We start from the raw sequence: 24,585 nt of genomic DNA, 5'->3' as shown, positions 1-24,585 counted from the left end.
TTAGTTTTTCCAGATACATTCTTATTTTAAAAAAAATATTGATCTCAATATATTATATCAAATTGATATTTAAAGACGTAAATATAATCAGGAGAACTATATAAATATATGAACTTAATTTATTTTGAACTCTCTAAATTTATTAATTAATTTTAATCAAAATCGATTAATAGCTCTGGAATTTGAAATGACATAATGTAATTTATTTTCATTAGTATTGAAAGTATCTCATGCGGGGGAAATGAAAAGATACTTATTGAGTTTTTATCCCTAAAACAGATTTTTAGGGTTGAGCAGAGTTAACTAATAATATTGGTTACGAAGCACCCATGGTTATTAATAATATTGGATATGGACGAGGAGCCAAAAAATTGGACCAACATTTAAGAATTATACTTTCACATAAAGATATGAATATTGAGGTTAGCAAGTCATTTTTGTCACCACTATTTCTCAATTTTAAATATTATCCATATTAGCAATTAACTAACCTGTAGGAATACAGACCAAAATTATCAGCATTAATTGGAAAATAAACTGTAGCACGGACATGATAGAAAGCACTAAATAATAATTAATGAAAGACATTTGATCATACGCGACATCCGGACGCCCCCACACAACTAGCCCCTAGCCACACAGTCATCTTCAATTAATGAAGGACATGATCCATCAATCAATGTATTTAATAAAATCTAAACAATTAGCCACTAAATTTAATCAAATTTTAAGTCTGAAATCAATCAAATTGGCCTAAGTTTAGTTCTGCAATAGATTAAACCTCAAGTCTCCAATTAATGAAAAAAAGATCAGAAAAATTGATCAGCCTATTTTACAGCAATAAATCCTTCGTCATCTCCAGAAACATGTAAATAGGAAACAATCAGTATAACTGTTTCAATAAAATATTATCAATAAACTCACCGTTGGTCAATCACTAACGTTCTTGTTTACTGAACAGTGAAAAGTTCCAACTGCCCTCTAGAACAATGAAGTCAGACAAACTTGTAATAATAATGAAAAATATCATCTTTCATTTCCACCTGCCCTCTATTGTACATTACTTCTTTTTTCTGGAAAATGTACATTAATACAAATCAAAATTGTGCACATTGCAGCAAAGCCACACCTCCCACATGATCTGATACTCCAGCACAACTTGAGCACTCTCATTTCTTCCTCCTGTTTTCTGCGTTGGAAATACTGAAGCTTAACTTGTTTGAAGCCGAAATGAGTTGGTCACCCAATTGGGACCAAACAACTACAAGTTATTCTAGTATTTCAAGCCACTCTAGTTTTGAGTGTGCCATTTGTTGAATCTGAAACATGTTTGAGCTCAAACCAGAAATAACAGGCTTCGGCAACTGAAGGCAGCTAAATTGCCAAATCGACGAGTTAATCATGCTGCTCTATCTTTCAGTCATAAATGAGCCACTTCAAGTAAAATGAGAGGAATATCATGTATCAAAAAGGAACAACATAAGGCAAAGCAACAGTATCCACTGATTCAATTCTCATTGCTTCTGACCAAACCTGGGGAATTTCGCAGGCGTCAAACTTTGACTTTGACTTTTGAGCGTGATGGCTCCTAAGAAGCCACTCTTGGTCATCATACTCGGGGTATTCATCCACTTTAGGTATCGAGTACAGTTGCTCGAGATATACAAAATCAGGGTGAGGACTTGCACGAACTTTTCTGTTTATATCTGTTTCTGCAGCAACTGAGTGCATCAAGCCAGCTGAGGATGGCTTAGCTTCAGATATGCCATTCATCGTATGTTCCTTTTGACCCACTGCATTTGTAGGTAGTTTATTACCTGCGGCTTCAGGTTTTAATGAAGTATGAGCAATATAGGATGACCCAAGTGTCCTCCCATTTTGTTCATGAAGGTGGGCGGAAAAGTTTGCTCTTTGAACCTTGTTAGGCCGCAAATTAGTGTCTGCAATGTCATGGCAAACGTAGTGATATAAACCAAACAAAATAGGTTTATAACACCAAAGCAAGTAAGAATGCTTGCAGAACTGCAGAAAAATATAAGTACTTTAGATGACTTACCATCAAGAAAGCCATTTTTATCAGCTTCCTTCCTCTTCTTGATATTCTCATCAATAACGTTATTCTTTGAATTATCTGTTTGAGGACCTAAAGACTTTAGTCTGAGGATATCCAGCTGACTCTTCTTTCTGTCTTCTCCAGGTTCTTTTTGTTCCTTAAGTTGTTCAACTTTCTGTTTTACTTTTGCCTTTTCTTTTTCTCTGTCCTTATGTTTGTCTTTATCCTTGATCTTCTTATCATGATCCCTGTTCTTGTATTTCTCTTCTCCATTAATACCAGCTTCTCTTTCTTTGTTCTTTGCTTTCTCTTCCTCACTCTTGTTATCTGCATCTTTCTCCACTGGTCGATTGATTCCATCAACTTTTTTTGCAAACATGTGGCTCCTTGCAATACTTTTGCTAGCATCTGCTCCGCCTTCCATCTTAATGGGAAGGCTAGTTGAGTTGATATTTTTGGAAGCAGAAAGGCTTTGGATTGATTGCCCCATTCCATTGATTGTTCTTTGCACAGAACTACCAGAATGAAAGGGAACTTTATTACTCTTGCGACTATCAATCTCCGTAGAAGTTGCAGAGGACAGGCCTTCAAATTTTCTATGAAGATAACCTGCTGAACTTTCCATTGGCAGTGGCGCGCCACCATTTCCTCTTTGTCCAGCACTAGGAAGCTTCTGTGCCAACTTACCACTTGTACTTCTTTCCTTTTGTATGGTACTTGCAGACACCTCATTTTTTCTGTGAGTCGAATTATTGAATTTGTCAGCTGGCTTTTCCAAGCAATCAACCTGCCTTTGTGGAGGAACCATGGAGGATGAAAATGTTGCAACACCCAAGCTGCCAACACTTTTTTGAATTGGGCACTCAACCTTTCTGTTTGTTGCCACCTTTTGCTCACCCTTGATCCTCCTGTCCAACTCCTCCTTAACCTTAGAATGATCAATCTCCTCGGGCTTATGGCTGCACTCTCCAAGCACATCTCCGTGGGAAGACTGACTCTCTTTGTTGGCCCTATCATTCTGTGGCCTACTTTTATCCTTGTCTTTATCCTTTTTCTTCTTGTCTTTGTGTTTTTCTTTTCGGTCTTTCTTCTCCTTGTGTTTCTCTTTACTTCGATGTTTCTCCTTTTTCTCTTTACCTTCTTTCTTTTCTTTCTTCTCCTTCTTCCGCTGCTTCTCTTTGCGTTTCTCCTGAAAGTTAACAATTGACAATCAAGGCATATCAGCTCCAAAAATTCAAATTCTCAACAAAAAAAAAAAGAAAGAAGTAAAACAGAAACTACCATCATGCAAACCATATTTACTTTATTTGAATAGTTCAACAAATAAAGAGCTGATTTAAATTGATTGATGCATCAGGAAGCCAATGACCTACTCAATAAATACACATCTATGCTCCATCAGTATTGACAAATTTGATGCAGCCAACTCCAATCACGTTATTATTACCCTATAAATCTATATCAATCTGTATAATTTCAATTAAGGCACCTTAAGGATTTGGTCAGCAGATGCAACAAAAGTTATGCTTCATTCCAAAGCTTAACCTCCTACAGGTAGTTAAACAATTCTCAGTCGCATCAGTGAGTCAATGAAAAGTATTTAATCACTAAACAAACAAAGGATAGAAACATAAGTTGTACCACACAAAGGAGCAGCAGAGCCCTGGACAATCATGATTAAATCTAGAAAGGCTATAACTATCCTCTAATTTAATAATGGTATAATATATTTGCATTTACATGGATTGTCTTAATTTTTTGGAGGGAAAAACTATAAAACAATGGGTTGCAGCTTGCCAGATGAAAAACATATACTGAGTTGATTTGTTTGAATCAACAAGCCAATATTCTCTCCTATGGCTAATACACAATCTGCTTTTATTACAAAAAGTAACAAGTAGTCAGTGTGGTGTAATATACTGAGAGTGATCCAAATATCAGATGTTAATAGTCTATTTAATGGCCAACAATTGAAGTAGAATAAGTCCTACTAGTATCCACCATCATCAGGCCAAACACACATTAAAATCGCAAAAACATTAATTATGAGAACAACCCTAATAAATGGGACTAGTCTGACACAATAAAGAGCACCCCGATGCACAAAACTCCCGCCAATGCAAGGTCCCGGGGAAGGGTCTATTGTATACAGTCTTACCTACTTTGCAAGAGATTGTTTCCAAAACTCGACCCCGTGACCTCTAGATCACACGACAACAACTTTACCATTGCACCAAAGTTGTTCCCCTTCTTAGTCTGACAATAAATGAACTAAAAATGGTGCCTCATTGACAGGTATGCTAATTGTTCTCAAAATTAGAGAATGTCTATATTGATAAAGAAACTATATATGTTGTCATTGTCATCATCATCTAGCCATGTTTGTCCCAACACATTTGGAATCACCTACTTCGATTTCATCCTTCCATTGAGCCTAATGCAAGGTCATATTACTAGTAATATTTCAATGAAAATCATATTTGTCAATTAAAGTTTTCTTTGATTTCTCTCTACCTTAGACTCTAATCCATTCATCATTCTTAAACTTTGAAATCGAAAACTGATGACATACCCAGAAGAAGAAAGATGCATATATGTTATTGCATTAAAATCACCCTGTTCAATAACTCTTTTTGTTCATCTCTAATGGCTGGAAAAGAGTCTAACCTCACTACGAAGTATGTTTCAACGATCTCAAACAACTGTGAGTGTATCATTTGATTTGCTTTTAAGACGCAAAAGTTTTCATTACAGTGTAAAACACAATATATTTACAAGTCAAACAGCTATAGTAATACATCCTTGTTGGTTAGTGCTACATAACAGAAAGATTTCGGGTAAAAACCAATAGAGAGCAAGTGTTGTCTCAAGGTTTAAGAAGCCCAAAAGTAGGTCAGGTAATTTAAGTCATCCGTGAAGGACTCTGCCATGTTCATGTAGAATGTGATCCTAGGTGACCCTCTGCCACTTCACCTTAGGGGTGACGCCTACAACACAAACTCATGAGGGCTGATACTCCTACTGCATATCAAGAGGCAAAATTAATAGCTATGAATCAGTTTGCACACAGTAGCTTCGTGCCACTATCTTTTCAACTAAGTGCAAATGGCCAACTACACAAAATGATTCATGCACTGTCGGGAGCATAAAATCTCTAACCTCTGCGCCACATAACCTTATTTTCAACTCCATGAAAATTAGCAGATAACCAACTTCATAAATTTATGTTATCAGATTGAATAAAAATAAAAATAAAAATAAGTTCATTCACAGTAGTAATATGCCCAAATGTTGGAAAACCACCCAAATCTTCTGGTTTTACCATAACTTCATGAGAGTCATGCATCTCAAATACTGTTAGAGAAAAGGTCTTGCATGTCCTAAGAGAAGTTCTTTGACGGTGGTACATAACTGAATGGTATGCCTTATATACTACAATCAAGGATAGGTTTTCAATAAAATCTAATGCATCTACCATAACTTTTATTTGCAAACATCTATGAGGGATGCTCTAAAGTCTTAGTTTTTTGACATTCACTGTGATAAAGTCTAGACGACTAGAGCAACAAGATGAAATGAATTGGAAAGCTGCAAATACACTGCCTGAAACATAAGTAGTGAGGTAACTGACACTGAAAATAAGAATATTAAGCAGAACCAGATAATCAATGATCAACCACAATTTTATCACATGTAGCTGAACCATTAAGTGGCATGTCAAATATAAAACTTTATCATATTAATTATCGTAATGAGTATCAAATAGTTCCAGTGAAGAAGATTTCATATTATACTAGTTTGAACATTCATCTAAGTGAAATTAGACTTTTGTAGTTATGTGCTATTACATCCAATCACCTGTTTTTTGCTTATTGAATGAGAAGCCCTATATGATGTAAAAGATAAAGTTCATGGCTTTGCCAATTGTGTGATAATTCATCAAGTCCACTAATGCATTAAATTTCCTACTCTAAGCCTAATTTTCACTGTGAACACAAAAACATATGTTTTCCAATGTTTGTATCAGAACAGCATCTGAGGAGTATCATTAACTCAAATACATCACACAACATCAATTTTAGTTTCTCAGACTAATACAGGAAGACCCATTTCAGCAAGTAGGAGAAATTTGCTACTGAACAAATGATTTGTTTCATGGTATAAATCAGCAACTCATTCATGATCAAAATAGTAAGATAAACTGATATATAAGAACTTCACATGGAACAACTACTTAATTAATCGTAACAATTTTCCAATCAGAAAGTGCAAAGCCAACTATAACAATTTCGGAAGAAACAAGAAAGAAAATATATATATTAAACTGATTTAAGCAATAAAAGAAGCACCTCGGCTAGTGAGTCTAAGTGGTCACTCCTTGTCCTCTTTTCATATCCTGGTGGAGGAAATGGAAAACAGCGAGACATTGCACAGTGAGCCTTGGTTGGCCAGGTAACCTAGTATCCAATACAACTGTTCCAGTAAGGGAACAGACCACCAGCCAATCTCCTGTCTCTGCAACATGTCCCCACACTCATTTCCAAATTCAGCACCTCCCCATTGCTCTTACTGCAAATCACCAAACCCCAAGCAACCAGATAATATTAACGTTGGCCGTAAACAATCTGTAGCTCAATAAGCACCAGCCAAGATCCTCCTTTTCTGTATCTAAGCCAAATCAACCTTGAAATACTAGAGAAGAGCAAGCAAGCGACAGACCTGGAAAGCAACCAAGTTCAGATAACACTCATGGAGCGTTGCCCGCCAACTAAACTACCGAAGCGAACTGCAGGAATTCATGAAGTGGTCTACCAGAATAAGCACAATATCCAACCGAATACATGAGGAGGATCAACCTCCGTGTCTCAAAAAGTGACCACACGTAGTCCCAGTAAACACCATAAGAGGTCAGAAGACGACCTTTTTACCCTTGATAAGGAAGCAAACCCCAAGAAGGAACACCGTAGCTCTTGCAGCCGCAAAGATCCGAACTCAAAGCACAAAGACCGATCTCCGAAATGCTCAGGAAACCTTCTAGAGTCAGATTCACCTATTCCGACAACTAAATCCTCGAAACCGATGAGAGGCCGAGAAGAAACGCTCCAAATCCACAAAAGCGACCGAAAAGAAGGAATTTTACAGGGGTTCGCACAAGGGTGTAGAAGCGGGAAAGCACGAATCACAAATGGGACAAAGATGGACCACTTTTTCCAAAAAGAGTAGCAAAACCATCGGGATTTTGGCCGGGGAAAGGTTACGATACGGGGTTAGCAGCTAGAGAAGAAGAACGATCCAATCTTTCTCGCCAAATTACCTCCGCCAGTTCGACTATCGATAAGCATAGGCACAGATCGGCGGCTGAATCGTCTCCCTCGAGGGAGAGAAGAGGCGGAGGGGAGTTTGTTCTCTATCGTTCTTCCGGGGGGATCGGGCAAAACTGCGGCCCCTTTTCTTCTATGATCAAACCACCGAAGGGTGAGAATGAGAACCAGAGGATGAGCAAGAGTGGGGGGTATTTATAGACCAGCTTCGTTGTGGTAAACACAAGTAAACAATAAGGAATATTTCATTTTGCCCTCTACATTTCACTTTATTTCAAAATACCTCTAACAGTTTTAAAATTATCAAAATATCTCCTAGAATTTCCAAACTCGATTAATTATCACAATTAATTTGGATTAAATTATTTTATATTATACTAATTTTAGTTAAATCTGTTATCCGTTATAAATAATTTTTAAAAAATATTAAAAAAAATAAAAAATAAAAATAAAATATGGTTTTAATGTTTTTTTTCCAAATGCATTTTTTAATCTTTTACCGATAATAAAAATAATATTGTTCCGATCAAATTATTATTATATTTCTTTTTATCGGAGGTGCGTGCCAGCGGGGAGATATTTGTCTATTTGACGCGAGCTTCTACGACACCCACACCCTGGCCTTTCTTCCTTTTTTTTTTTTTTTTTTTTTTTTTTTTCCTATAAAAGAAATCTCAGAGATCGGGCCGCCGGGGGCAACTTGGCAAGTCCTTACCCAACTTTGCCCTAAGATTTCCAGTTCTTTCCTTCGAGTGCCGAGCGATTCCCTGGCTCGATGGCGCGCGATCGCTCTCCCTCTTCCGATGGCCACAAAAGCCGCCGCAAAGCCAAGGCCGCGAGGCATGCTGCCGACTCCTCTGTCTCCAAGGGCGACCGTGAAACCCTAAATCCTGACTCGAAGCCGCGTGATCCCTCTCCCGTCGAGAAGAGGAGCCACCGCAAAGGCAGGATCGCAAGGAATGCCGACGATTCCTCTGGCTCCAAGGGCGACCGTCAAACCCTAAGTCCCGACTCGAAACCGCGTGATCCCTCTCCCGTTGAGCAGAGGAGCAGCCGCAAAGGTAAGACCACAAGGTACGACGGAGGCTCCTCTGGCTCCAAGGGCGAGCGTAAAAGCTTGAATCTTGACTCGACGCCGCCAGAGCCCTCTCCCGGTCAGCAGAAGAGCAGCGGCAAAGCCGGTGACCCCTCTGACTCCAAGGGCGACGACGCTGCCATTGTGATCCTCCGTGGTGCCGTGGATTTTCGCCGCCTGACGGGCTTGCTTCCGACCAAGTCTAACCTGCCCGCCTTCTACGACTCATTGAAGGGCAAACTTCACGAGTCCCTGTCGCAGGAACGTGTTTTTAATAAGTATTGCCGTCTGCGCACCAAGCTCAGCCAGGCGCCTTCCAATAGCCATGTACCGAATGGTGGCCTACTCTACGAACTCGCCGCCGAGCTCTGGACCAAGGATCATAACAAGAAGGACGTGAAGAATGTTAAGAAGGAACAGAAGACAGAGAAGCCGATTATGGATGTGCAGATGGAAGAAAAAGAAGATCTTGAGGAGAACGAAGAAAAATTAGACGCACGTCAATCCTACCGATATTTGATCGATGCTGCAGAGGGTCATTGGAAAACATATGGCTTGTCGAGTGCACTGTTGGAGGCAAGTCTGAAGCGGTTGGATTCCTCCAAGGCCGAAGCTTTACAAGCAAAGTGGAAGAAGCATTTGGAAGACGAAATGAAGATTGAGGTGGATTCGCACAAGATTTATGGTGATATCTTTGCATTTCTCTACGCAACACATAAGCGCATGACTTCGTAGATTGGTTGACTCTTGAATTATGATAATTAGTAGTTTTAAATTAATATGATGTTGCTTCTTGTGAAGAGATCCAATGTCTGTATAACAACTCTTTCGAGGATGCCCAATTTTCTCTGAATTGCATGTGTTATTTATTTTTATTACTGTTTTGTTGTAATCCGCATAATTTTGGCATTTTTAGTGCGAGGTATCTTCATTGCTGTATCATTGCCACTCGTGCCTGAGTCATATCCTTCTCTGTCATAGCTTGATGTATGTACTATTTTCTCTTTGAATTTGATGCAGAAGGGGAAGTTTCTTGTGTGACTTCGGAAGGAGAAATAGTTAGATCTGAGAACGTTGTGTGTGGCTTTTCCTACTTCCCAAATAAGATAAATTTGCTTTTATTTCCGATTGGAGGGCACTAGATTCCTTGTTGAGGTTCATCATCATAAATGGCTTTTGGAAAAAAATTGGAAAAAAATTGATAATCCAGTTAAGTTTATTGATTATTTTTGGTTGATCCTCATTGATTATCCATAGGATGATCGGTTCAGTTCTATGGAAGTTTTCGATCGGTCATCAAGATAAATTAGGGAACGCATGCGACGGTCAACTCAGACGTCCAGCATCCTTTGATTATGTTTTTCATTTGGAAAATTTTTTTTACAAATACGTTATAGTTAAGGATTGAATCATGGATATCTGGATAATAATTTGGATATTTAATTTTATCACGACATCATGTTCTGGGGACAGCTTTTGGAGCAACCATATAAGAAATGATAGAGTTCACTTTAATATCATTCGTTCTACAGTGACAGACGGATAAATTATAAATATATTTTTATCTTAACATATCGTCTTTTGTATGAGGATGGTGAGATATTTTGTATTCCTTGAAAATTGTTTTTAAAATTTATTTAAGTCCAATAATTCATTTATATTTGTTGATAATTAATTTTAAAATCTATTTAAATCATCATCTATGCAAGTGTCAACATCATAAACAGTTTGTGATTGGTAGGTTAGAAAGGCGGAAAATGACCTAACTACTGATACATGCAAACCATGAAAGTCGTGGTTCATCTTTTATCTCCATCGTAAGTTAACTATACCTAGATCTGATCACGGTTCGGAACCGTCGACGGTTCCAGGCAGGTCGACCTTTAACCTTAACTGCCCAAGACGATTACGATTCACGGTTCAGAACCGCTGGTTCACAGTTCGGTTCACAGTTCACCACAGTTCAAGATTAATATGTTAAAAAAAAAATAAAAATTAAACATTAAACATTAAAAATTAGAAATTAAAATTTATTGAAAAAAGGGTTTGCACTTATCTAAGTTGCCTACGTATCCCTTTAGGGGAATCAAAGCTCACGTAGTTCTTTTACATTTTTATCCTTTTACATTTTCATTCACTTCCATTTCCTGTTCCTGTCGTATTTGTTCCTTCAGTATCAAAATCTTCAACTTCGTCATCTGAAAGTTGCATTCCTTGGATTCTTTTCTCCGCTCTGGTCCAATCGTCCAGTAATGCTTGGGCTTCCAATGAGTCGGGAGACAAAGTTGATCGTCGTTCATCTAATATGTTGCCGCCGGCACTGAACGTCTGCTCCACAGCAACAGTTGACACTGGACAAGCTAAAATTTCTTTTGCGATCACAGAGAGAATGGGAAAGCTTTGAGCCTTCTGTGACCACGACTTTAAGATATCGAAGTTTTCGCTATCTGCTTCATTAAAATCAAAAGAAGTCGTAAAATAATTCTCAAGTTCCTGTGTGGAACTTGAGGATTCTCGTGGACATTTTGTCCGTTCTTTTAATAAGAGTTATGTTTTTGTAAGTTTTAAATTACTACTAGTAGTTTGTTGAATTTCAGAAATATTAATTTGTGTTCCATATTTTGCATAATATTGATTATAAATACCATATAAATAAATTCTAATATTATATATAATATTAACTAGAATCTTTCATTGGAATTAAAACGTCATAATATAAAGTTAACATTTCTTGTAAAACTTCTAATTTAAATCTAATATCTAAAGCAAATGCAATTAAATAAATTTCAGGAATTAAATAAAAATATTTTTCCCATTTAATTTTCATAGCTAAGATGCAAGGAGATAAAGATTCATTATTAATATGTTCATTTAAAACTAATACTATATTAGAAAAATTTTCTAAAACTAATTGAGCAGTGGGATAATAAACACCGGAAAGTTATTCGGTTGCATCATTAAATACTTTTAAAATTTCACAAATACTACTACAAATATTCCATTGTTGTGAAAATAAATATATATTAGTATTAGTGTTTTGTGCAAAAAATGAACATAATAATTCTTTATATTGAAATGAATCTTGTAATAATTGGTATGTTGAATTCAAACGTGTTGGTACATCACGTGGTCTCATTCCATTAATTTTACAAAACCTACCACATTGTTTCATTATAGATGGATGAGACCATAGATAAGAAATTGCAATTCTAATTGGTTTAATATAACTTTCTAAAATTTTTAAACCATCTTGAACATATAAATTTAAAACATGGCATACACAACGAATATGAAAAAATAAACCTCCAATAATAGGTTGACAAACAAATTTTAGATCATCTATACAAGCGGTATTAGAACTAGCATTATCTAATGATATTGAAAATATTTTATGAGTTAAACCATATTCTTCTAAAATTAAACATAATAATTATGCGATATTATGAGCATTATGTGATTCATCAAAAACTCTATAAGCTAATAATCTTTTTTAGAGGTTCCAAGAGTTATCGATCCAATGGCAAGTCACACCCATATACGAATGTGTTTGCCAATGATCACTCCAAATATCGGAACATAAAGAAACTTTATTATCTAATTTACTAAATTCATCAATTAATTTCTTTTTTCCTTGTTTTACTAATTTTTTAATTGTACGAGTAAGTGTAGTCCTAGGAACACGTTTAGCACATAGATTAAGAGATTCTTTACAAAAATCTTCAAATGTGCATTTAGATCCAAAAATAAAAGAAAGATGTTCTACGGAAACAAATTTAGCTAATGATTCTCTTAATTTATTATCCGAATATAAAAATAAATCGGAATGGGTACTACCGCTAGTTGAAGAAAATTTTGATAATTGTGTTTGAGAACAGTCGAGTCCATATTCCGTCAGGTGCTTCGTTTCTACATGTCGTTTCAACGACACATAGCCGCCGTCGGCTTGGAATTTGTAGAAAGCATTGCAGTGCTTACATTTTGCACGCATTTCTCCCGATGGAAGAGTGACATTCTCAAAATGTTTAGTAAAAATAGAAGACTTTAGAGGAGGAAGTTCCCAAACCTTAGAAGTAATTGCATCGGTACTTCCTTATGTTTCGGGTGTCGGATTCGGAAGATGCTCGATCTTATCATCGGTGGATTAAATGTTGGGGTCCTCCTCCCGCGGATTCATTATTTGCTTTCCCTTCCGAGCTCGAGATGATGCACCTCTGCGGCCTCCTTCCATTGTAATTGAAAATTGAAAATGAAAGCGTGTAGAGATTAGAAAATACGAAAATGAGATTAAGAATATAGAAGATGTGTGTGAAAAAATGATGAAATGAGCTATCTATTTATAGAGTTTTGATAGTAACGGACACTAAATCATAGTCATTGATCAAAAAACGGTCAAATGATCCTAACCGTTGAAAAAAATACTCAAAAAACTCTCCTAACGGCTACGAACCGCCGGTTCCAACGGCTATGAACCGCCGATTAACCGGCGGTTCAAGCCGTTTAATAAAAAAAAAAAAAAAAAATTGCGGCTGAACCGCCGGTTCAACCCTCCAGTTAACCGGCGGTTCGCCGGTTTTACAATCAAGAACCGGCCCGTTGACTCGATTACGGGCTTTGGCCGGGTCCGGGCCATGTCTAGCTATACCCGGCCCGGGGTCGGGTCTAACTATACCCTTAGGAGGCTTTCTCCCGATTCGACCACTGGGAAGCGCATGGCTTGGCTGAAGATTTTAGATATATATATTATGTTGCTGCTCACTAATTTATAGATAATTTATGAGCATCTAATATTCAATTTTTTTAACTTAAACACTAAATTTTAAATTAAAAAAATAATACTGGTTGTCTGTCCGTGTATATATATATATATATATATATATATCCAGTGTAATTTTTTTTTTTAATTGAGAATTTAGGATATAGGATTTAGACAAAAGAAAGTGAAAAAAATTCACTATATGTGCACGGAATGTGCACAATAAGATATGTATTATATATATTTCTCTTTCTCATTTATATGTAATTCATCATGTCTGAGAGTTAAGACGATAGATGTTGGGAGACGTGACGTTCCTGTTGACTATTGACGAACTCCGAATCGAAGGAACCATAACCACAACAACGTTAGTGCCGAGTCAGGGAGGGGTTCCTCGGTGATGACCCTCCGACGCTCAAGTCAGTCTCTAACAATGTGTAAGTAAGGAAGTAGACAAGCCAAGTAACAGTGTAGCTACGGTAGAAAATTATCATACCTCCGTTGAAATTTGGAGCCCTTTATATAGGGCTCCGGAGGAGCGCATGCATGCACACTCCTCGATGCGTGCACGCTTCTCAAGACTTCTTCTGAAAAGACATATCAGGAAAGCGTCTCTGACACCATACCTCAATGACCTGATCATGTCTTGACATGCCAGTGGAAGCTTCCGTCGTACGATCCTCTACCTGTCCATGCCGTCAACCATGTCGTCTGTCGATGGCACGGGTTCCCAAAAAGATATTCCAGGATCCCTAATTTGTCTGTTTTGGGCTGAGCGGGAGGACCGCCCGGCCGTTATGCTATCCTAATGTCTTCGGGCCGAGCGGAATGTCAACTCGGTCGTCTCTTCGTCGCTTGGGCTCCTTATTGCGAAGAACGGGAGGTCGTGCTTGAAGGTCGTATGTTGGTTCCGAGACATGATATAAGTCCGAGCGGGATAGCCGCTCGGCTTCTGTTTTGCCGCTACTTTGATTCTCTGAGCGTCGGAAGCTCGGTGTGTGGTCGAGCTATGATAATGTCGGATCAGACATTCCTTATTTCGATCGGGCAAGTGGGTTGCCCGATCGGACGATGACAGGAGGCCCGTGACCACCGTGACTTTGACCTCCAGCGTGACAATGATCTTCTATGGAGCGAGGTCCTATCTTACCTTTGGATCAATAATACTTTTCTTTCTTCTTTGTATGTAAAATGATATTTATTTTTATAAACCAGTACCATCTAAAACCAGTACTATTTATCTTGCTACTAGTTTGTAAAAAACCAACACCAAAGTGTGGTGTTGAATTTTATAAATTAGCACCATCAATATCACTTTGCATGCAATCAAAGGGGAAATAATTATTATATACACATGAAAGAGAAATAAAAAAATTAAATTTTAATCATATTAAATCGTCCATGTCAAATATTATACACAGTATTCTTTCACTTGTGAGGGTCGCCCATACCTACCGTCCACTGGAATATGCAAATTATATATATAGTTTTTATTATTTGATGGTTTAATTTAGTATTGCATCAATCCATTTTTATATTGCATCGCTTGTTTTTGTATTTGATGGGTTTAATTAGCTAGTTTTGTCCAACCATCCACTTGTAGCGTTAAGCTACGAAAACTTGCAGATGTTCTTGCTCAGGAGCTGAAATTAACGAGGTTTACTCCTGCCTAATCTCCTCTTGTTGGTATCGAGGCGTACTAATTCTATTATATTATAATTTATACAATTAAATGATATTCGGTTTTTAATTTGTTAATTTCTCTAAAAAAACCCGGTTGATTTGAATAACACCACAATTTTATGTCAACCTCGGGTCGTTAATCAAAGTCCAATGGAAGCGAAACAGACAGTTATGCTCGGTGGGGCCAACAGGAAACTACTATGGAGTAAGAAGGGGGTATTGGAAGGGAGTGACTGTACGACGAGTGGAGTTCACGGCCGGGAGAGAGGCTGACCGGACTGGGCGATTCAACCCACGCCAGGAGCGGAGCGTGCCACGTGTAAACCGGATAGAGATATGCTCTCCCTGTTCGTCTATAAATACGGCCTTTCGTCGTGCCATCGCACTCCTTCCCTTTTCCGGTTCCGTTTTGCCGGATTGATAGAGGACGTCAGGCTCGCGATCGGCGTCTCCTCTAGGGCTTCCGATCCCCTTCGCTCCCTCTCCCCCTTCTTGGCTCGAGATCGCCGAGCCACATCCAGGGAAAGGTCCTCTTTCGATCCCTTTCTCGATTTGTCTTCTATTTCCGGCCGTTGATGGTCTAATGATTAGGAACGATCGGAGGAGAGAAGATGGCGTCGCTTAAGGATGAGGGTTTTTTGACGGAGGAGCAGAGGGAGGCGCTGAGTATAGCGGCGCAGAAAGCGGAGGCGTTGTCCTCCTCGCCCAGATCGGAAGCGGGGCTTGCCGAGACTCATGCCAAGGGAGCGAGGAATGTGCGGCGCACGCGTTCGGGGAAGCTTGTAAGAGTAAAAAAGGGTGAGTGACGATTTCTCTTGCTATCGTGGTGATTTTTAGCAAGTAATTTTTATGGCAATTGAAGAGGGTGTGGTACCTTAGTTGGTATGAAGTACAAAAATTAATTTAGTTGACACCCCTTGACGGTTTGATGGTGGAGCGGACGCATGAGGTACATAGATCAAATAAAAAGAAAAAGCAAAGGGGGTTAATTGTTGATATATCCGGAAGGCACATGAAGAAAAATATATCTTTTAGATTCTTGCTCTGGTTTGGTTCTGGTTCATCTATCATTACTAGACACTACTTTCGGAGGTGAAATCGAACTATAAATTGAGAAAGGGTGATGGTAAAGAATAGATAATATGTCATATCTGATGTTTCCAGTGCGCTACAAATCTATACTTATTATCTTCTACTGTATATGCTTTTCATTTAGGGTACTCAAAGACTATTACAAATGTATTGGTAGTAGATTCAGATAAAAGACCAGTATGTGCTTTCTAAAAGTACTGAGATTTAAACTTTAGTAAGATCTATTAAAAGGAAGGACGATAAGATAGTGAGACTGAATGACAGCGGTCTAGAATCTCTTCGTTCCCCACTTTCAAGAACTACTATAAGTTTCTTTCGTGTTAATCAAGTACCAGAATATCAATTATATGTCATTTTGCTAATGGAGGAAAGTTAGACACAACGTGCAGGAAATTTAGCATTCACATGTGCACAGATATTCAAATGATGGTAGAATTCTCTGTTTTAAAGTAGTAGAGTACTTCCTATTGGGCCCTTAAATCTCTCTGCGGCACCATATAAGTTGCAAGTTGCATGATTATGCTGAATGACTAGTTGATTAGTCTCAGAACTTCATGCTCATATGCCTGTATTGCTCATTCCAGGAGGCATGTGAATATGGTGGAACCAGGTATAATATTTGATTGCACAGGCATGCATGTTCTAAGATCTTTTGAATGACCAAAGATTTGGGCAATATCTAAATACTAAAATATATAATGTCTGAGATATGGATATCAAGATAAACTTTATTCTATTAATATTTAGAGTATGTTGTTGACATTATATTTCTTACTAAGTTAATCCTGAATTCACCAACCTATGTTGCAGTCCTTGTCTTGGTTATGTGGTGATTTGCTTTCATTGAGGTATTTGCATGAGGTTCTCCAGTGTTGCTCAATTCCTCTTTTTAACATAAAGGATAGTATTTCAATTGTACTTTGAGAGATTAATGAATGAAAATAACCAAAAGTTATTACTGCATAGATTTATAGATTTTTATGCATATTATTTGCAGCCAATATTGTATAGTTGATGAGAATTTAAATAAAATAAAGTCAGCTTAAGTTATAGCAAGAGACTTTAAAAACAAAATGTTTTTAGGTCAACTAAATTTGACTGAAATGTAATCCGGTTTAAACAATTATTCTGTATGAGTAAGAATCTTAGATGTGGATTACCTGAGTTGGAGTATTGGGCAATTTAGAAATGAACATACACAAAAAATAGTTAATGTACAACACGTGAAAATTCTAAAATGGATTCGCGAGGTTTTTTTTAATTCTCTTCATATTTTTAAATTAAAAAAAAATATTGTTGCTGTTGTTTTCATATTTTTAAATTATTTGTTTACCAATCATTTTTACCAGAGATATATGTTTCCTAGATCATCTTTTTCCAGAAGGTTATCTTCACTTCCCCATTTTAAAAAATATTGTTGGATATTAATTTATAACATGAACCTTTATTACTTGGTGGCTTACTATTATGTACCCTCTTTAGCTTAAGGACATAATTATTGATACTTCCCTGTGACACTGAATTTTGTTAGTCTTCCTTTAGCATTTTAGATGTGTATTTATTTAGATCTTAGAAAATAGTTTACAGAAGTCATTGTTATTTTTCCGGAACAATTTTAAATTTGCCAAAATGTCAAAGACATTAATTCATTCATGCATTCTTTGAGATTTATTATCCTTCAGTCTACAGGGCAATTTGAATATTTCTGATAAAGCACTTAGTCATTTGTAACTATCATCAATGTTAGTGTTTTTTCTCCTGCACATCGGAATCTTCATCTTTAAGATTATGTTCAGATGGAGCCGGTGGCAAAGGAACTTGGGGCATGCTCTTGGATACTGATACTGATTCACACATGGATCCAAATGATCCTAATTATGATAGCGGAGAGGTATGAACTTTTCTCATGCATTCGCTGAGTTTTGTAAATGTACATATACTTGATGCATGCCATGGCTGCATGTGCATGGTGGGTTGGCTGTTTTGCATATTTGTTTTTATTCTTCTCAACCTATGTGTGGTAATAATTGATTGCAATGGCAGGAATCAGATCAGCTAGATGGTACCACAATTTGTAACCTTGTACATGACTACAAAAAATCTATAACAACAATCATTAAGGAGTACTTCAGCACTGGTGATGTATGCTTAGCCGTAACAGATCTTAGAGACCTTAGCTCTGACGAATACCATCACTTCTTTGTTAAGAAACTTGTTTCCATGGCAATGGATAGGCGTGCCAAAGAGAAGGAGATGGCATCTGTTCTGCTATCTGCTCTGTATGCAGATGTGATCAGTTCATCTCAAATCAGACAGGGTTTTCTCATGCTACTTGAGTCAGTTGATGATTTGGCTCTTGACATACTTGATGCTGTTGACGTGCTGGCTTTATTTATAGCTCGTGCTGTTGTTGATGAAATCCTACCACCTGTCTTTCTCACAAAAGCAAAGAAAACGCTTCCTGAATCTTCTAAAGGCCTTTGTGTCATTGAAACTGTGGAAAAGAGCTACCTCTCAGCTCCCCATCATGCAGAATTAGTTGAGCGTAAATGGGGTGGCACCACCCAACTTATTGTTGAAGAGGTTAAAAAGAAGATTGCAGATTTGTTGAGGGAATATATTGAGAATGGAGATGCAACAGAGGCCTGCAGATGCATCAGGGAGTTGGGAGTCTCATTCTTCCATCATGAGGTAGTGAAACGAGCTCTGATCCTTGCTGTGGAAATCCACACGGCAGAACCTCTTATGCTAAAGCTTTTAAAAAAAACGTCTGAAGAATTCCTAATTAGTCCTAGTCAGATGACCAAGGGTTTCTCTAGGCTTAATGAGAGTCTTGATGATCTATCTCTAGACGTTCCTGCTGCAAAATCAATGTATGAGAATATAGTAAACGTAGCAATTTCTGATGGATGGCTGGACCCTTCTTTACTCAAGTCAAATGGGGCAGATGAGGAGTTCAAAGATGAAGTTTATGATAGATTGAAGAAATACAAAGAAGAAACTGTCAACATAATACGGGAATATTTCCTCTCCGATGACATCCTGGAGCTTATCAGAAGTCTCGAAGACTTGGGTGCTGCTAAGTATAATCCTATTTTTATCAAGAAACTGATAACACTTGCACTGGACCGCAAGAACAGGGAGAAGGAAATGGCATCTGCTCTTTTATCCGCCCTCAGTATGGAAATGTTTTCCAGAGAGGACGTTGTGGATGGATTCATAATGCTACTTGAATCCACGGAGGACACTGCATTGGACATTTTGAATGCTTCCAATGAGCTAGCTCTATTTCTGGCAAGGGCCGTCATTGATGATGTCCTAGCGCCACTCAACCTGGAGGAGATCAACAGCATGCTTCCCCAAAATTGCAGGGGTAGAGAAACAGTTCAGATGGCCCGCTCGCTAGTTTCTGCTCGACATGCTGGTGAGAGGCTTCTGAGATGTTGGGGTGGCGGCATCGGCTGGACAGTGGAGGATGCAAAGGACAAGATTATAAAACTTCTGGAGGAGTATGAGAGTGGAGGTGACATCAGAGAAGCCCGGCAATGTATCCGTGATTTGGCAATGCCTTTCTTCATTCATGAAGTAGTGAAGAAAGCTTTAGTGATGGCTATGGAAAAGAAGAATGACAGGTTACTGGGTTTACTGCAGGAGTGTTTTAGCGAAGGATTGATTACTGTCTACCAAATGACCAAAGGGTTCGCCCGTGTGAAGGATGGTCTCGATGACATTGCCCTCGATATTCCTAACGCAGAGGAAAAGTTCCAAGAATATGTGGAGCACGCGAGGAAGCATGGCTGGCTTCTGCCATCCTTTTAGGTAGCTACTCCCCATCCTTTATCCAAGTCCCATGTCTATTTTTTTTTTGTCCTCTGCCCATCTTATTGCTTTAAGCCGTGCTAAGATGCATCTCTAATGCCTTAGTTGGGACGTTTGCATCTTTGTTTAGGGTAGATCATCCCTTCAATTTTTTCCCCCTTCTGAAATTGTAGCAAATTAAATTTTCAACAGATTTACTATATTAGTTGGACAGTCATATGGTTGTGACCGCAAGTTTATCTGTCAAGATATAGGCTTTGGTGCCCATATAATCCGCAAGTTTGACCTCCTATCTGATCCAAAATTTTAGATTATTTGGGTGCCATAATGATCCACGAATTAAGAAAGTGTAATATATTTGAATCTTAGTTTTGATATAGATATCTAATTTAAAATATTGATTAATCCCACCTAATCCAGGTTGATTATATAAGGATATAATCCAATAGTTACTAAACATGAAGTAAATTTTACCCTTGCGTGTTAATTACGATACTATTAAAGTAAAATATTAATTAACTGATTATATACCTATAAAAAAGTAATTTTATTAATACTACATATAAAATTGATCACTTAGGTCAAATTTAAAATAGGAGTCAAACCTAAGTTTATGACAGGAGTCAAATTTAGACACGAGCATACAATGAAAAGTAGATTAACGGTTAATTTGTTCAAAGCTGCCTCACTCTCGTTGTAAATGATAATTTTTAAATTTGCTCTTGCAATTTTAAGGCGAAGTATTATTGTACAGCCCAAGTCACATCTCCACCTACTCTTTTTCTAGAGTACCCTACCAAAACCAAGCCCTAAACACCCTCATCAACAATCGTCCAGATCAATATTTCCAATTGTTTGCAGACATAGATTATAGTGAAAAAAATATTCTTCAATTGAAAAATAATTATATTTATGCAATAAATTAATAAATATTTTTTACCTGCTACCTAAGAATATTATTCAATTAAAAAATTAATAAAGATTTTAGAAAGCTATTTATTTTGTTAAAAAGCAACTAAGCATGTCAATGCTTAAATATTTCGATGCTTTTAAATTTCCAAAAAAACAATTTTAAAGAAAAACTTTGAAGGACAATAAAAAATTCCCTTTTGTTACTAATAATCTGCTGCAACCTACGCTTTAGCTTAAAGTCGTGATGGATATGAAGGATAGGTTTATAAATGTAGAACACAATGTTGGTTTATAACACAATGTAGTTTACGGGAAGATAAAAACAATAAAACAGGTAAACATAATCAGTAGTTTCTATTGTGTCAAGCAACATGAGTTTATATGGTGATTGATACCAGTAATAAAACTGGGCAGCTTCAACATATTCAGACTTCACCATCAAACTTTATTTATCTGATATATTTGTTATCCAATATTATATCACTAGTAATATTCAAATAGCTGGATTTTTTGTTTTTTGTTATGATCACTAATGTTTTCAATGTCTCTTTATGCATTCATTGTGCTCTCATAAATGTGACTTTTAAAAACTAGAGAAAATTTATTTGTTGTCCTCAACTCATTTTATGGATCCTTCGATGAGCCCATATAAATACAGGGTATCTCCAGCAAAAATGGTGTGTAAGGTAGTTTCTAAACAATCTAATAATTCAGGTAACCCTGTCATTTCACATAATGATGCAATGCAAAACACTAGAACAAATGTGGATAGCCAAATAAAGCAAAGGTAATATGATTTATTCTTGGTTACTTTTGATTCTGTCATAAAACTAAGAAGACGATTAGTTAAAGATGTGACTTTCTAGTTGATGGGATGGAGATTCTACATGATCTTGAAAGACACAAATCGCTAGGGCCGGGAACGGGAACGATTCCCAACGTTAATCCTCCAACACATGAGTTAAACCCTCGATTTAGTATAGAATAGTTGAAATGTTGTAGAAAAGAGCGTATAAAATAACATAGTAACACATACCTCCATCTGTAGATGAGAATCATTTTTATAGTGTCACTGTAGTGTCTGTATATACACCTCAAAGCGTGTACATATTTTCCAAAGTGTCTTAGAAAAAAGACAAGTTAAAAAATATCTCTGACACATTTCCCTAAACGAGCACACAAATCCCTGATGTGACAGGATGTACGCTTCTAAAGTATAATCTAACTGTTGGACATGCTCTATTGTCAGTGGCACAAACCTTCAAAAAGATACGATGAGATATACAAGTAAGTCCCACTGTAGGCTAACCGGAGGCTGCTCGACCGGAACCTTCTAGCTCGGTCATACTGAACATAATTATCTTCTTTCACTTTACTTTTCCGTTGTCGGAGGATTATCTCTCACCCGACCGGAACACCGCCCGTTCGATAGGGGCGGTAGGCCAAGATGTATTATTTATCTCTTAACCTTATGTTATCCGCTTAACTATGCTCATCCATCGTACATACCGTCCGTCCTACTTTATTGACTCATTCGACCAACTTCACATGATATATGAACAACATCTCTTTATCTATCTTAACTTTAACTTTCACATCAAGGGATGTTCATATTTTTCTCAATCTTTAATAGACTTCATGACCGTATCAACTTTTATATGTTTAAATTAATTTTAAATAGAATTGAAATTATTAAGGACGGATCAAATTGGTTTAGAGGTTTTTGGATAAAATTAAATTAAATTAATTTACAAAATAGAGAGATTGAGGCCCCGCCTCGAAGGAATAAAACATCTGTTTCCCCCGCTGTTAGTAGTTCGCCGAATCTCCTCCTTCGTTCTTCCCGCTGCCTTTCGCCTCGATCACTCATACTTCGATCTTCAAGGTGGCGGCTGTCAACTCATGCTCGCCGATCCAAAATCCAGTGTCTCTCACCGCCGCCGGCACCACCTCCGGCGCCGATGTCGGCCGGCTGGCCTCTATCCTCAGATCCACGACCCCGATTCCTTTCCCACAGCTCAACCAAATTCACTGCCACCTCCTCCGCTCCTTCCCGGACGTCGCTTCCGACGATTCCCTTGCCCGCCTATTCAACGATGCCATCCGATTCCTTTCCAAGTCCCCACTCTCCTCCGCTCCGTTCGCCGCCTTCCGCCTCTACTTCCTCATGATTCGCGCCTCCCTCACCGCCGGTCGTTTCACCCTCCCCTTCCTCCTCAACTGCGCCTCTGCCGCTCCTTCCCTCTCCCTCGGCGCCGAGATTCACTCCCGTGCTATCCGCTCCGGCCTGCTCGCCGTCCTCCCGGTCGCCAACGCCCTAGTTGACATGTACGGCAAATGCAGCTCCCTCCCTAGCGCTCGCGCCGCCTTCCTTGATATGCCCCTCAAGGACATTGTCTCATTCAATGCGATCCTCGGCGCCCACGCTCGCATGGGAGCTGACATGCCAGCCGCCCGTCGCCTGTTCGACGCCATGCCCCATCGCAATGTTATATCCTGGAATGCAATGATCGTCGGTTACGCCAATGCCGGTGACCTGCCCTCAGCCAAGGATATATTCGATCGGATGCCTGTTCGCAATGTTGTCTCTTGGACCGTTTTGATTGTTGGTTACTGCAAGGTCGGTGAGGTTCTTCAGGCCAGACAAGTGTTCGACAGAATGCCTGAGAAGACCCTGATCACCTGGGCCGCCATGATTACCGGATACTCCCAATGCGGAATGCCAACGGAGTCTCTTGCACTGTTCCGCGAGTTGGAACGGAGGCGGATCGAACCAGATGCAGTCACCATGGTCGGTGTCATTTCTGCCGCGGCACAATTAGGGAGTGCGGAGCTAGCAACCTGGATTGGGTCCTATGTCGATCAGAAGAGGATCGAGAGGAATGAGCGTGTCCTCACTGCACTTGTGGACATGTTTGCCAAGTGTGGCAATGTCGAGAAAGCACTCCTTGTCTTCAAGGAGATTCCTTTCCCTGATGCATACTCGTACACTGCACTTATCAATGGGCTCGCAACCCATGGGCACGAGTTACAGGCGCTTGAAATTTTCAAGAGAATGCAACAAGAAGCTATCAAGCCAGATCCAATCACGTTTGTAGGCGTGCTGAGTGCATGCAGCCATGCGGGGCTTGTCGATCAAGGATTGGAATACTGGGAAAGCATGGTTCGGGACTACGGCATGGAACGCAGGGGTGACCACTATGGTTGCGTTGTAGACATGCTCGGGCGGGCAGGGAGGCTTAAAGAAGCTCATGACATGATTCTGAGTATGCCGATGGGACCTCATCCAGGATCTCTTGGTGCATTGCTCGCCGCTTGTAGGACATACGCTAATATTGAGATTGCTGAGAAGGTTGCAAAGGATCTTTTTAAGTTGGAACCTGAAAATACCGGAAACTATGTACTTCTGTCTAGCATATACGCTGAGAGAGGAGAATGGGAAGAAGCGGCAAGAGTTAGAGGAATGATAAGGGGTAGACAATTCAACAAACTTCCAGGCTTGAGTTGGATTGATGATCAGCGGAAAGGCCGTAGGTTTCAAAATAAAGTGGCGAAGTTTAATGATTGCACAGCAAACTAAGATATTGCCTTTTTTTTTTATCTTCATTTATAAGGATGGCTGCCTGATATAACACTAATATTTGTGATCTGCAGTAAGTTTATCCATAGTTTACCAGTTTTCTTCCCTGGTTTTAAAGAACTGTCATAGGAAAACAAAGATGATTATACTTCATTTCCCTAAAAGTGAAAGTTAGGTTATTCATGAACATTGTAAGCAGATGGGAGAAGGTTCAGGAGCACATGAATGGATTGCATTCCTTTCCAATATAATATATATTTGTCATTTTGACTCCTTTAATGCTACTAGGTGTTAGGT

At 38.5% G+C, this 24,585-nt stretch overlaps 3 protein-coding genes across 3 annotated transcripts; 2 read left to right on the top strand and 1 right to left on the bottom strand.

Moving 5' to 3' along the window:
* Window positions 1–926: 926 nt before the first annotated feature.
* Window positions 927–7,547, bottom strand: LOC121988966 (DNA ligase 1-like). Its single transcript, XM_042542710.1, has 3 exons — window positions 6,403–7,547; window positions 2,057–3,242; window positions 927–1,940 (listed from the first exon to the last, which is right to left on the bottom strand). The coding sequence occupies exons 1-3, from the start codon at window positions 6,478–6,480 to the stop codon at window positions 1,465–1,467; spliced, it is 1,740 nt and encodes a 579-aa protein (XP_042398644.1). The 5' UTR covers window positions 6,481–7,547; the 3' UTR covers window positions 927–1,464.
* Window positions 7,548–15,259: 7,712 nt separating this feature from the next.
* LOC121988964 (MA3 DOMAIN-CONTAINING TRANSLATION REGULATORY FACTOR 1-like) lies at window positions 15,260–20,013 on the top strand. The gene is made up of 4 exons (XM_042542709.1): window positions 15,260–15,412; window positions 15,477–15,683; window positions 17,774–17,868; window positions 18,021–20,013. The coding sequence occupies exons 2-4, from the start codon at window positions 15,497–15,499 to the stop codon at window positions 19,794–19,796; spliced, it is 2,058 nt and encodes a 685-aa protein (XP_042398643.1). The 5' UTR covers window positions 15,260–15,412; window positions 15,477–15,496; the 3' UTR covers window positions 19,797–20,013.
* A 2,472-nt stretch (window positions 20,014–22,485) lies between these two features.
* Window positions 22,486–24,346, top strand: LOC121988963 (pentatricopeptide repeat-containing protein At3g29230-like). Its single transcript, XM_042542708.1, has one exon. It carries the CDS (start codon window positions 22,876–22,878, stop codon window positions 24,286–24,288), a length of 1,413 nt encoding a protein of 470 aa, XP_042398642.1. The 5' UTR covers window positions 22,486–22,875; the 3' UTR covers window positions 24,289–24,346.
* The last annotated feature ends 239 nt before the right edge of the window (window positions 24,347–24,585 follow it).

Source organism: Zingiber officinale, chromosome 6B, assembly GCF_018446385.1.
Source record: "Zingiber officinale cultivar Zhangliang chromosome 6B, Zo_v1.1, whole genome shotgun sequence".
In the NCBI taxonomy this organism is placed as follows: domain Eukaryota; kingdom Viridiplantae; phylum Streptophyta; class Magnoliopsida; order Zingiberales; family Zingiberaceae; genus Zingiber; species Zingiber officinale.
This window is presented reverse-complemented; position numbering and strand designations above follow the sequence as displayed.

Excerpts from the sequence above, each read along its gene's own strand:
- LOC121988966 (XM_042542710.1), bottom strand. The coding sequence starts at position 6,480 with ATGTCTCGCTGTTTTCCATTTCCTCCACCAGGATATGAAAAGAGGACA. Across the intron at positions 3,243-6,402 it reads ACTTAGACTCACTAGCCGAG|GAGAAACGCAAAGAGAAGCA; the intron begins GTGCTTCTTTTA and ends GTTAACTTTCAG. Across the intron at positions 1,941-2,056 it reads TAAAAATGGCTTTCTTGATG|ACACTAATTTGCGGCCTAAC; the intron begins GTAAGTCATCTA and ends ATGACATTGCAG.
- LOC121988964 (XM_042542709.1), top strand. The coding sequence starts at position 15,497 with ATGGCGTCGCTTAAGGATGAGGGTTTTTTGACGGAGGAGCAGAGGGAG. Across the intron at positions 15,684-17,773 it reads GCTTGTAAGAGTAAAAAAGG|ATGGAGCCGGTGGCAAAGGA; the intron begins GTGAGTGACGAT and ends GATTATGTTCAG. Across the intron at positions 17,869-18,020 it reads CTAATTATGATAGCGGAGAG|GAATCAGATCAGCTAGATGG; the intron begins GTATGAACTTTT and ends TTGCAATGGCAG.
- LOC121988963 (XM_042542708.1), top strand. The coding sequence starts at position 22,876 with ATGATTCGCGCCTCCCTCACCGCCGGTCGTTTCACCCTCCCCTTCCTC.